Raw genomic sequence first — 14,058 nt, 5'->3', positions numbered from 1 at the left:
ATATAACCCTCAAAATGGATCTTTACAAAGTGTTCGTCATGCAGCATGTCTAATCGCGAAAGTATGGTATTTATTTGGATGTTTACATTTGAATGAGTTTGAGGCTATGCTCCGTGGCTAACGGCTAATGCTACACTGTTGGAAAGATTTATAAAGAATGAAGTTGTGTTTATGCATTACACAGATTTCAAGTGTTTAATAATGAAAAAAGCGGTGGCTATTTTCGGATGGTAACTTTAACCAAATTTGACAGTACATTAGCAACATGCTAACGAAACATTTAGAAAGACAATTTACAAATATCACTAAAAATATCATGATATCATGGATCATGTCAGTTATTATTGCTCCATCTGCCATTTTTCGCCAAAGCAGACAGAGGTTTATACATGAAATGTATAAAACTTCTACAGCATTATATGACCATTTAGTTAGTAATAAGATTCGAGCCAGTGCTTGAAGAATACTTCTCTATTTTTCCTTTAGCGTACCGCCGGTTTACCTTGCGTACCGGTGTTGTGCCGAATTCTGACCCCCGCCAAAATATTAACCCACTAGTATTGGTAGGTTTGGGATTAGGTGTGAGGGATGAGTTAGTATTAGGGGTGGGGCTCGGATTAGGATTAGGCAATCAGGTAACGACTTCATCGAGGGGGGTAATAATTTGGCAGGGAGTCGAAATTCGGCACAACACTGGCACTTTTATTTTTCCACTTCAAGCACTGGAATACTTTTACTAGGCTTTTACTAGGTGGATTTCACCAAAAACCAAAAAGTTGTGCCAATTAATTTGACCTTTGTCATTGTTAGGATGAGGAGATCTGATTACCATATTGATTACCCAAGAAAGCACAAGTTTTCTGCCAGATTCAAGATGATTTCTTTTTGGATTATCAAGATTGCCACACCACATCCATTTATGCGGTTCCTCAATGGGTCAAAAAACTAATTATCAGCTATGATCAGATGTAAAGACCTTTCACTGCTTATTGCCAGAGTGTTTGCCAAATAGAAAGGCATGTAGAGTCATACTGTGAAGATCTAGTATTGCTCATGCAGTACTGTGATGTTTGCATAGGTTGAAACACTTTTAAAGTTTGGCGAATCGAATCAATCATCTTTTTTTTTCTTCTTCTTCTTCTTTTTTTTTTTTTTACATGGAAATTCATATAGTCCTAATGTATCACAACAAAATGAATCAATGTGCTCTGTAGATATACAGGAAATATGCAAATATACAGCTGAGTAACCACAATCTCTCCACAATCACACTTAAATAGACAATACTAGGAAAGGACTAAATATTGTGTATCCTCAAGACTTTTAATTCATGTTTCTTCAATGAAATCATTCTTTACGTCATGCAAATGTCAGTAGCCTTTATATGGTCATGATGGGTTTTTTTTAAATTCAGTACAATCTACAGTAGTTTTATGGACCTTTAAAGGACCTTTAAAATTGAACATCTGTGTGATTTTTGTTTTGGACATTAATCCAGTCTTGCTGTGACTTGTTCGCTTTGTTTACAGGACAGGTAGCAGCTCAGATTGACAACGTTCTGGCCTCATTTTCACATAAACCCATTTGCTGGAGGCGACAGGAAGTGGGTTGTAATAGGTTACCACTTGTTTTTGTTTTTTAGATTGAAGGTACATGCTGAGCGAGGACTTTTTCGTTTAATATTTATCTGCACTTCTTGCAAATAGTCTGTAAGCAATGCCTGAATATCTGGCAAAACAGTTTTTGTTGATTTTTTATTTTTTTTTGTAAGGTTACTTCAAAGATTCAAAATGATTATAATAAAAAATAATAAGAATTATTATTATTATAAAAAACACTGACTTTTTCATTCATTAAACTAAATCAAATATGCAAAAGTCAACTTAATCTCTGATATCTGCTTGTACAATAAATACATACTACAGTGCTTTATTCTCGTTCCAGTGTTCTCTTGTATGTCATTTTGTAACATGAGGAAGTAAGCAGATATTTACTATATCTCCTTTTTTCAGGCATCAGTTTCATTCCAACTACCAAAATGTTTGCAGCACAGTTTTGTTTCATTCAAAACCACAACCTCTGTCTGCTTTGGTCTGCCATAGTTTGACCTAAATAAAGTGCTGACTGTTCTCCTGCAAGATGCAAAACTTGATGTAACTGCTGTACAGCTGTTTCTTATATTACCGAGTGGTGGTCCTCAACTTGTGAGTGGCAATCCAAAAATGTGTCGCAGGTTTGTTCAGATATGTTTGTGGAAAGCAGCAAGAAAACCATCAAATTAACCATTTAATCATTCATAGGACACCATAACCTATTTCTTTTGTTTGCTGACATCAAAGACCATGTTTCGAATCAAACCAAAATGTACCTCTCACTTGGTAAATTGGTTAATACACCCTTACTGTTTATGCTGTTTCAAAACTGCCAATTTTCATATAGTCACGTTAAAGGTACAGTATGTTTTTTGTTCGTATTTAACAAAATTTAAATAACAAGTCAATACGCCAATCCTTTTTCCAAAACATGGTTTTGTTTTACCATGATTCACTATGGTAAGCCTATAAGTGTTTATATTTTAGACCTAGTGGGATGTTTTGTTTTTTTTTTGCGGGAAATTGCATACATATGACACTCGCCCATGCGTATCTTATCATATCTGTAAATAGAGAATAGTTGCTCCGGTTACTTCGACGCGAGTATGGTGTGGGAGTGGCATAGGTTAGCAGCCACAACGAGCGAGAAAGGTTGACATGGAGCACGCTAAATCTTGAACCTTTGGTGATTCACTTGTTAAAAGAAAGTCTGCTGACAAAAAGAGAATACGTCAGAGCTGTAATAAAACAAGAATCAACATTGACTTGGCTTTTCAGAGATGGCGAGAACTGGGGAATTTGAAATATCGTAAAAGCGATGTGGAGAAGGTGTTTTAATAACTCAACAGGTGAGTAAGCTATTTTATTGAACAGATACATTTTCATATGTAACTCTCTAACAGAGTTCAGTGTGAAGCATTATCTATTATGAAGGGTCATTTCATTATGGGTTGTTGTAGTGCTGTGGTGGAATTTATTTTCAAGGAAGTACCATGTCTATCAATGGGTACAGTTACGGTAACATCTTCAGCTAGTCAACTTGAGATCCTTTCCATCTTAATTGGTTATATCTCATAAGCCTATTAGTGAATGTTTTATGAGTAGTAGGATAACATATTCATCTGCACAATCATCCAGAGACGAAGCACAACCAAATCAATGTTCTTCAGTAAAATGCGTGCAGTTTTGTTTTAACTGCTAGAGGGTCAAAGTTACAGTGTATCTTTAATCATTTTGAATTTTGTGGAGCCTATCACGTAGATTTTATATTTGATTGTAAGGACATTTTTACGCTAAAGAATTTTGGCGCCTCCTCTTCTACTTTATGTGGACACAATTTAAATGGTTTAGACATTTCTGTGACATTTTCTGTTTATTATTTTCAGTGCAGTTCAACTCCCAGCACATGTAATGTTCTCTTACATGTCTCTTTCAGTCACATGTAAGAGATATCCTGTTCTCCCACACTCTCTCTCGCTCTCTGTCTCTCTACCACTGTGTCTCTCTCTCTTCCTCTCTCCTCTGAAAGTACCACTGAGAGTTGAACTGTGAGCTGTCACTTGTCAGTAAATGTGTGTGAGTAATGAAGACATGTCTCATGAGTGATTTATGCCTGCGCTGCTGGAAGAGAGATGGCGGGTGTTTTATGGATGCTCTTTGTTGTTTTCTGTCCTTTGGTTCTGTCTGAGAGTGGAGATGATGGTAAGTAATTTGAGATTTGAAACAGAGAATTTAGAGATAATTATTACTTTCACTTGTTTTATATGTTCTGAATAGTGATTATTATAAGATATATTTTGACTGCATTATGACTAAACGTAGCTAGAATTGTGTGTAGTGGTTTATGATATGATCATAAAGAGATTCCTTTGGGGAAATTCATATGTGAAACAATCATTTAAGCTGGTTTTCATTGAAGCACACTAACAAGGACTTAGGGGTGGCTAGAAAAAGGCTGGTTTATGTTTTTCTCTTCTTGATTAATTTTAGATTGGTCTGAGAAAGAAGTGACCTGCACTTCCACTTTGACCCTCAAACAGACTAAACTCACCTGTTCGCTAAATGATGACCCCATTGAAGAGGTCAAATTCGCAAAACTCTGGTATTTCATTAGACATATTTACTATAAATTGGTGTGGAATATGTCAGTAAATGAATATTAAAAACTTTAGACTATGTTTGAATGTAATCTGAATTAATGTTTGCTCTAAGAACTGTTTTTTTCTTTCCTGTTTAGCCAAAATAAAAGTGAAAAGGTAATGTGTCAAAATGCTACTTTAGGACCACAATACTTTACTTTTGAGGATTTGATGATTATTAGTCCATACAACCTTGAAGTACACGTGGGAGATGTGGGTATTGAAAAGGTCATTCACCTGCAAAAAATTGGCAAGTCTATCTATCTATCTATCTATCTATCTATCTATCTATCTATCTATCTATCTATCTATCTATCTATCTATCTATCTATCTATCTATCTATCTATCTATCTATCTATCTATCTATCTATCTATCTATCTATCTATCTATCTATCTAATCTGTCTTTGTCCTTGCAGTAAAAATCCGAGCTCCTGAAATAAAGCTTGCCACTTACATGGAAGACACAGAAGAAGTTTTTATATGGTTTGAACACAGTCATGATTATGTTTCCAACCCTGACTTTGAAGTGGAAATATGGGGGGACAAAATTGTAAAGGCAAAGGTGTTTTTCCCAACAACTTGACCTTTCCTAAAAAATAAGATGGAATCATTTAGAGTTCATTTAACAAATAAACATTACATACGTTTTCTTTCTTTACAGATCATCGGCGCTGTAATTGACAACAGGAACTTCAGTATCAGCAAGGACAGACTTGTTGGAGATGGTGTTTACTACACACGTGTTAGAGCAAAACCTGTAGATTATTTTGAGGGCGACTGGAGTGAGTGGAGTTCAACTGCCAATTTCACTATAAAAAGTGAGTGGATCATTGATCAGTTACATGATAAATAAGCCAATAGGGTTATGAGTGAATGTTGTTTAGTATGATAAATACCTAAGAGGACTTAATCTGAAGGAGCCAAGAAACCTTGTTGGGTTTTTAATGCACATTATTGGATAGGTAAAGAATCAAATAGCTTTGAGATTGAGAAAATGTGGAAAAAAACATTTGAACCATTATTCATTAAGTCTGATTAATCGTGATTGACGCAAATGATGACACATGTTCTACATCTACAATCAAAGCAGACAGTACTGAACTTCTAAAGGTCAGTTCACTATCATCGCTTCTCATCACCACCGGCTTCTCTGTCTTTCTGGTGCTCATCATGTTGGGGGCCTTGCTATGGAGAACGCAGTGAGTGTTTTTTTTTTTTTAAATCTCATTTAAAAACCCACAAAAAGCTTCTTTTTTTTTTTTTTTTTAACAAATGTACTAATTGTTTTCTCACCCCCAGCATAAAAGGCTGCGTCACACCAAACATCCCACACCCAAAGGCAACTCTTGCACAAATGCACAGGGCAAGAGAGGTAATTAAATTTGTCCTGTGTCTTAATGCTTCACTTAACGTTCTGCAAGATTAAACAAGAGAAACTTGCTCAATGTCCTCATGCAGACTGTTTTTGCATTTTCAGGGTCTTCCTTTCACTTTCAGTCCTGAGATATTCAGCGATGTTTTCATACACCACGTGGATTACGTTGATGAAAAACCTTTTGATCCTGAGCTTGAGGACAGCCTGGATGAATGCTGCTATAGTCAAACCAGTTCCTCAAATGCATCAGTGAGTGAAATGGACATGAATGCAGAGGAACGGCTTCCAAAAGAGCAGTCCCACCTGAAAATTAGATTGTTAGACGAATCAGATTTGTCAAAAGGAAGAGAAAATAGTGGCTTTCAGGGTGTAATGGCCTCTCAGCGAGAATGTAAAGACGAAGCCTATGTCACTATGTCCAGCCTCTTTAAAACACAATGAAGAGACCAGTTAAGACAATTCCAGTTTACTGGTGATTTTAGAGACCCTCGGTAGAGGATGTTATTCTGCGTACATGATATAAAAGGTTAACTAACATTGTATATGATGCATTTAATAACCCAAGAAACCTGTTATGTATTCTCTGTTATCACTAGACTTGTCCAGTTTGTAGCTCTGACGCAGTTTGTACATGTCATAGCACTCATCCACAGGTTTCATTTTCAACCAAGCATCATGCACTGCAGTCGTCTCCATTTTGGTAGCCAATTTCCTTCTGAATGTTTCAGAAACACTTCAGAAAAAGAAGCATTAAGTGTGAATCAATTCTGAACTCATCACCCAGACCTCATGTAACTGCTGCTAGCCTCAGTGTCCTCTGCCAGACATGTTTCCATGGATATTTTCATCCGTACATCTACCTGAGTAAATGTGAGAGATGCTGTTAACCTCCCGCACAACTTTCAAAAGGAATGCATACAGTTCAAGTGGCACTTTTTCAATGATCAGAGGATTAATTTATAATGATCATATTATAAATAGAAATATTTTCTGTGTATATATAAAAAAGCATCTGCTCATAATGCTAATTTTGTAATGCATTTATGATGATATATATATTTAACAGATGTGTAATAAAGGAATATATACAAATATTTTAATTATGAAATAATTAATATTTACAAAGTTGCTATATTTGTCTATAATTCGAGTTGTTCGTTTTAGTTCTGATGGAAAAAATTATAAGCCCAATGACAAACCATCAGTCCACATAACTAATCACTTTAAGGGACATTTCTTTTTATAGCCATTATAAATCATTTATTAAAAGAGTCACTTTTTATAAAATAGCCTTTGCCATAACATGCATAACAAAATCTGAATCACAAGAATTACATGTATCATCATATACCACACTGGTTGTAGTTATGATGCAATAAAGGTGTTTTACACTAAAAATCAGTTAACTCACCAGTAACAAAACTCACACATTTTACACATAATTCAAGCTTCTACAGTACTTCCATTATTTCATTTTCCAGATTCATGGTTAATATCCTTAAACATTTCAGTTGTGCCAGGTTTATTAACCCTAACTTGCTTTGATTTCACAAGCATTATCAATTTGTTTACAAGCAAATCCCTTCATAACTTCCATGCACTCTTCATCATTAAAATAAAATATGCATCATTATCGATTGAAGCACTGACTCCACTGTAATAGTTCCAGAATTCATCTTTTGTCACCTGTAGATGGAAAAGAAGAAATAATGTTATCAAACAAACTGGTAGCCCTTGGTAGACCCAAACCACACCCAGAAGAATAATCCCAAAGAATCCGGAAAGATAGCGAGAAATTTATGAGGGAATTAATACAAGACTTAGTTTGTACTTGAGTTTTTGGGTGTTTCTCATGCAGGGATCCAAGCAGGTGCACAGGCAGCTTTCATTAGCCAAATAAAGAGGATGCACACAATCACAAGACACAAAGTCTCGCAACAATACCACACCACCTGCGTTTGTTAGATGGTGTGTGGCTGATTCTGGAATAAAACAATACATTTGTGCAGCTGCTTGTCCTCAGTGAGAAACACAGTGTGCGATTAGTAATTGGTTAATTTATTTTTTATTTTTTTGATTTTATTTTTTTGATTGTGTGAGGTAGATTCCCAAAACTCCAAAGTTAATAGTTGTTAGACACCACCTTATTTTAGACTTGACCCTGTCAAAACTGTGCCTGTTGCTATCACTGTAAAAAAATGATTGTGATTTTAACGGTAAAAGACTGTAAATATACTGTACATTTAATGTAATTTTACAGTAAATGCCATTAAATTTTACACTTTTTGGAAGTGAAAAATAAGTCATTGTATAATTTGCAGTGAAAAAACATAAACTGACATTCCCACAATTCCCTGCATGACACTTCTCATTTGATGTATTTTTCTGAGTTTTTCTTAGTTTTTTCTAATCAGTTTTGTACATTAGGGTTTTATGTTACATCTAATGTTGTTTAACGAGTTCGTTTGCCCATATAATCTTTAGGATATTAGGTTAGCTAATTTGGCTTGCGGTCCACTGAGGAGGGGCTCGATGAAGCATCTTCAACTCGAGCTCTGATACACCCCCCAGTGAATAAATATAGGATGTGATTACATAGGGCAAGGTACCTGAAATGAAGGTGGAGTTTGGGGAGGTGGAGGGATGCTGAAACAGCTGAGACTGAAGAGAGGTAAGCAGCTGCTTATATACTCTGGCTGTTGATTGGAAGATTAGATGGGCTCGCTCCTCCCTAAATTACGTTTAGGAACTTCACTTAACGAGTTCGTTTGCCCATATAATCTTTAGGATATTAGGTTAGCTAATTTGGCTTGCTGTCCACTGAGGAGGGGCTCGATGAAGCATCTTCAACTCGAGCTCTGATACACCCCCCAAAAAGTGCAGAATAAATTTGGGACAGCAAGTTGGATGGTTGAAAATGCTTAAGGATTTAATGTATATGGGATACCCAGATGCTTAATGCTTGTTACCCCCCCAAAATGAGCGAAAGATTAAAGCAACATGAAGAATAGAGTTGAGGTGAGGAGTGGCACTAGTGTTTCCTATGTCGGAACACAAGGTGGTTGTGATTAATTGGCCTGGAGTCATGAATGAATACTGCTGCGGCAGTGATATTTAATGAGGCTCCTGTGGGAGCTGGGCTGGAACGCGTCGCCCTACTATGTCCACCATGTGGAGCTATGAGCAGGCTTCTGCTGCGGAAATGTTATTTAAGGAACTCTGTCGGGAGCTTGCGTTTATTGCTGCTGTGTGAGTTTGACTAGGATGCATCTCGCCGCTGCACTGCTGCGGCAGTGACTTCTAAAATTACTCCTGCGGGAGTGTTTTTTGGGACTGGAGGTTTGAGTACGTGGTTGGAGAACGTCCCGCCGCAACGTCTGCAACATGGGGGCCCATGAATTCAGAAGTACATGGGGCCCCCAGCTGCCAACAGGGGGGAAGGAGGTTCTCGTCCCAAAAGGGAAAACGGGCCACTGATATCCAGAGCGAACCTGCCTGCCGTAGAAAAAGGGAGCCTACGGTATATAGATAAAACGCAGAGCTACCGTCCTTCCAAGGTGGTTTGGATCACATAAGGACATGAGGGCCCACTGCAATCCTTATGGGACATACGATCCTTGGTACCTCCAGTCCGCTTGCTTTTGATTCACATGCTTTTGATTCGATTCGATTAAAATTTCGATTCGATATCGATTATTTTGGATGTAGTATTTCAGTTTCAGTACATGGCAAATTTTCTAGAGGAAAAAAATCTCTCAAATAATGCTGTAAAGTCAGTTACTATGATAATATTGAACGTTAAATTACCATTAATATACAAACACTTAACTTACACTCAATTATGTTTTTATTATAGGCTAAATACAGTTTAGACTTACATAATCATATTCTATTCTTTTTTCTTGAAATATAAACATTTAAATTGCGGCTGTCATAACTGATTTATTCACACATGCATTAAATATTAAAGAACATTAAAAACTATAATGAATATGTAACGGTGCATAGCTATATTTATCAGAATGTTGCTTTCTAGAGTACACTTTTCAAGCTGACTAATGAGTTTATGGTCACTGAATATGTTTTTTCTGAGGTAAACGTGACGTTACGTGACATTGTTTACAAGCTGATTTATTGACTTTCCAAGGTTGAAACACTGATTGAGCTATTACACGAGACATGGTACGGATTTCAGTAAGTTGTACTGTATATTTTAACATACATTCAGATGTTTGTTCATGTTTATTTCGCGCTTTAACTGGTATTAAAGCGAAGGAGAGGATGTGCACATGTGCTTGTGCTGCCGCTTCTCTTTACCTGAGGCGCTACAGCGATCTGTAACGTCACATTAAACAGCGCCAAAACGGTATTTATTTTTTGAATCTCATAATAAGATGGACGTCATTTGAAATCTGAGACTTTGCTTCATATCAAAAGTAACGAAGCACAAAGATTATTGCGATTTATTAGATGGGAGGCGCTACATATTCTGTTCATTAATACAGACTAGACTAATCGATTTTTGGGATAAGAATCGATATCGGTTCATAAAAATGAGAATGGATTAAAATCGAGAAATCGATATTTTTTACTCAGCCCTACTGTATAATATACATTATCCCCACATTTTAGTCTGAAATTAACATGTTTGACAGGGTCATGACAGGGTCAAGACATGCTTTTGCTGAAGGTTGACCATCTTTGCTCTTTACCCTAAAATAGAAACTTCAGAAGTTTAGTCAAGCTTCCATGCATTTTTCATCATTACTATAAAGTAGATATCTGTGTCAATGGATGCGCTCACGCCGGAGTAGTAGTTCATAAACTCCTCTTTTGTGACCTGATGTATGGAGACATATAGCATGATCAAAGAAAACACTGCAGTAAATGACTTCTTACGGTGTCATCGATAGAATCAGGTGGTGCTTAAAACCAAAAACATAGTAATCTTATTCTAAAGATGTCTGTGTAATATTAATACATTATTATGCTGCATACTATAAGTTTGAGATGAGAGAACTGTATTTTCAGCATCTTCATACCTTTCCATCCTTGTCATCCGGAGAGTCAAAACTGTCCAGAAATTTGCGGAATACTTGGTCTTCGGTCCACTCACCGTTTTGATATTTGGGGTGATGTTTAACATTGTATACTCCTCTCAGATCCTCAATTGTAATCACACCATCTCCAGTCTTATCCAACTTTTTGAATGCCTGTAACACCACCTCCTTCCTGGCATTAGACATGGGTGGCTGCAATCACATGAATGAAAATAATAACATAAGCACTACTGGCATTGCACTGGTCAACTAAAAACACATCATCGTTTAATGCGTTTACCCTCAAAGTGATAAGAAACTCATCAAAGTCAATAAGTCCACTGCCGTCTCTGTCAAAGATCTGAAAAAGGTTTATCGCCTCTTCTTTCTCGATGAGCACACCGTAGTCACTCAGGCCTTTCAGGAACTCTTTCATGTCCAGTGTGCGACTATTGTCATCATCCATGATCCTAAAAGTCCTGAAAACATCAAACTGTAGTCAGATATCTGCACTTGAGTCTATATGAAGAAACACCTCATGCACACTGTACCTGCCCAGTCCCTTGATGCCTGCGGACCCTCGTGACAAACACTGCAGCCTCAATCTCTCAATGGGGTCTGAACAATCTGACAGCTGCTTTTTGGCACTGATTGCCATCTCTCGGTCATGTCGCGATGTACCTGCCATCCTACACCTATCTGATCTGAAGGTGATAAGAGTGATTTTTAGGCTTATTTATGTTGGTGAACTCTTAAAAATAAAGGTACTTTATTGGCATTGATGGTTCCATGAGATGGATTGGCATCAATGGAAACCTTTAGCATTGCAAAGGTTCTTTAGAGTGGAAAAAGGTTCTTTCGATTTTTTAAATATTCTTCAGACTAAGGAAAAAATAATGGTTCTTTTAAGAACTGTTCTCACTTAAATGTTCTCTGATAAACCAAAAATTGTTCTTCTATTGCAGAGCTGTAAAACCCCCTGTTGGAACCCTTATTTATTTTAATTATTAATGAAATTAATTATTATTATTAAAAGTGTAGTTGATGCATTATGGAATTTAGATATATATATATATATATATATATATATATATATATATATATATATATATATATATATATATACACACACAGAGCTGGTAGAATACAGTTACTGATTATAAATTACATGACAAAATTTGTAATCAGTAATATAATCTCTTAGATTACACATTTTTGGTAATGTAATGTAACTATTTTTGGATTACATTTAGATAACTTTTGAGCTGACCCTTTGATGTCACATATATTGTTGGATAATTTTGTACTATTTTGATATATACAAAGAAAACATCAACATCTATTCATCAACAAGTGCCTCAACAGAATTTTTTTTTTGCAATGCATGGACAGTTAATACTTCAAAATACTATAACTAATGTATCTGTTAGTGTTTGCTGATTGTAACGCTGACTAAAACAAAATCACATCTTATGATTTTAAAACACAAAATTAAGTAAATTTAGAAAACAGCAACATTACAAAAACAAATATTCTTGTTGTTGCTGATTTCTGGGCAAGATTCCACACCCCTCCCCCTCACCGCCGGAAAAACACATATATAAGCGGCAGGTTTATTATGACAAAAAAATATAAATTTTAAAAAAATTCAAAATTAGGAGAATCAATAACTTGTTAACAATTTACTGCCATTGTGTAAATAACATGTAAATATGTATTCCATAAAAAAGTAACTGTAGTCTGATTACCAGTATTTTAAAAAGTAGTTTACTCTAATTACAAGTACTTGATTAAGTAATCCAGATTACATGTAATCCGTTACTACCCATCTCTCTCTCTCTCTCTCTCTCTCTCTCTCTCTCTCTCTCTCAATATATATATATATATAAAACACAAAGTGTACATATTAGGTTCTTTCACCATTTTTAATCTTTTTTCAGTAACGTTAGTTCATTTTAAATGTAACAACTGAATTTTACAAATGAATTTTATCTATAAAATCATAAAAAATCATATCTCATAAAAACTGCAAGCATTGTAACTACATTATATACATTTATAATACAATAAATCTCACTTTAATGCACAGTTTGATCTATGAGTAATACTGTTGACTGTAACGTTACTGACTACGTAACGATGCAGGAGAAAACAACGGCTCCTAAAATCTGCAGTAATCCAGCAAACAGTACATCAAGCCACAATATGAAGACTTTATTTATCCTTAATACTCTATCTGCAGCATACTCACACAGAGAAGTGAAACAAAACGTTGATTAATGTGCTAAAACCACCTGGATTTCCGTAGCGCTGCTTTGGTCTTTCCTGTTTTAGCGTTCGCCGTTTCCATAGAGACGAGTTCTTGCATTTGATTGGTCAGTCTTGCTACAGGTGTTTAGTCGATTACAACCCAATGTTTGACCTTCCGCTGTTGTTCAACTTTACTGGTTGCTGTTTAACAGCCGAACGGTACAAAAACAACGCGAAACATAATTTTAAATATGAAATCACTACGGATGTGACTACCGCATATATCTCAAGCCAAGGTCTTTCTAATTGATCGAGAATCATAAAAGGATTTGTGTGAAAGTGCCTTCCCGTTTTCATCCCAGAGACTTAATGAGAACATAAACATTAACTTTAAATACAGGCATAGAAGCAAATATGATTTAATCAATAATTTATTAATAACTGCAAGATTACATTAGTATGTGTCCATTTGGAATGTACCACAATTCACTTACACCAAATATACAAATCAACAGATTCCAGCATCAGATTCCAGTTGGCCTTCATCAACACACTACTTGAGGACTGACCATGTCAAAATATCATAACAAGATTACACCTCATTGGCAACATAATTCATATCTCCATAAATACACAGTAGATAATGAATAACTTTATCAATAAACAAAAAAGGTATGGACAAAAAGAAAAATGCCCTTCTTATTTATTTAAACCTGAAGGGCTACATTTACTAAGAAAATTTAATAAACCATGATACTAAACATTTGTGGAGAGAATAGACAAATGTTTACAGTGAAATATAACACTACTCAGAGCTGCTACTGCACTTCCTGTGAGAAACAAGAATAAGACTCCTCAGCATAATCAGTAGAATATATCATGCAAACATTTACATTGAATATGCTTGATGACCCTATGCACACGGAGAATTTCATGTGATTCCCTCACATCTTGCCATCCACTCACAGATTCCTTCAACATGTTTGTATACCAAAAGTGTTTTCTATAAGAAAACTGCACTCGTGATAACGAAATGCTTATATGTCTGGTAAACCAGCATGTAAGTACATGCTGTAATCCATTAGATCTGACCCCATTCTTTAAACAATCAGATCGCATCCTTAAAGCCATTTCAATAGCTTTGCCTATTCTGAATAAGT

At 35.9% G+C, this 14,058-nt stretch overlaps 2 protein-coding genes across 5 annotated transcripts; one reads left to right on the top strand and one right to left on the bottom strand.

Moving 5' to 3' along the window:
- Positions 1 to 618: 618 nt before the first annotated feature.
- il7r (interleukin 7 receptor) lies at positions 619 to 7,959 on the top strand. 2 transcript variants are annotated; one of them, XM_067376691.1, is made up of 8 exons: positions 619 to 3,794; positions 4,083 to 4,194; positions 4,330 to 4,481; positions 4,651 to 4,796; positions 4,896 to 5,052; positions 5,325 to 5,433; positions 5,534 to 5,606; positions 5,712 to 7,959. In XM_067376691.1, the coding sequence occupies exons 1-8, from the start codon at positions 3,725 to 3,727 to the stop codon at positions 6,048 to 6,050; spliced, it is 1,158 nt and encodes a 385-aa protein (XP_067232792.1). In that variant the 5' UTR covers positions 619 to 3,724; the 3' UTR covers positions 6,051 to 7,959. The 2 variants fall into 2 exon arrangements, with proteins under 2 accessions (XP_067232792.1, XP_067232790.1); XM_067376689.1 differs by having other exon boundaries at positions 623 to 3,794; positions 5,322 to 5,433.
- On the bottom strand, positions 7,182 to 11,336 carry capslb (calcyphosine-like b). Of its 3 annotated transcripts, none has more exons than XM_067376692.1 (5): positions 11,200 to 11,336; positions 10,950 to 11,127; positions 10,652 to 10,861; positions 10,378 to 10,449; positions 7,182 to 7,295 (listed from the first exon to the last, which is right to left on the bottom strand). In XM_067376692.1, exons 1-5 carry the CDS (start codon positions 11,334 to 11,336, stop codon positions 7,194 to 7,196), a joined length of 699 nt encoding a protein of 232 aa, XP_067232793.1. In that variant the 3' UTR covers positions 7,182 to 7,193. The 3 variants fall into 3 exon arrangements, with proteins under 3 accessions (XP_067232793.1, XP_067232795.1, XP_067232794.1); XM_067376693.1 differs by having other exon boundaries at positions 7,189 to 7,295; positions 10,322 to 10,449; XM_067376694.1 differs by lacking the exon at positions 10,378 to 10,449 and having other exon boundaries at positions 11,200 to 11,324.
- Positions 11,337 to 14,058: the final 2,722 nt, after the last annotated feature.

This window comes from Chanodichthys erythropterus, chromosome 22, assembly GCF_024489055.1.
Source record: "Chanodichthys erythropterus isolate Z2021 chromosome 22, ASM2448905v1, whole genome shotgun sequence".
Classification (NCBI taxonomy): Eukaryota; Metazoa; Chordata; class Actinopteri; order Cypriniformes; family Xenocyprididae; genus Chanodichthys; species Chanodichthys erythropterus.
The sequence above is the reverse complement of the archived record's forward strand: the minus strand, read 5'-3'. Positions and strand labels throughout refer to the sequence as shown.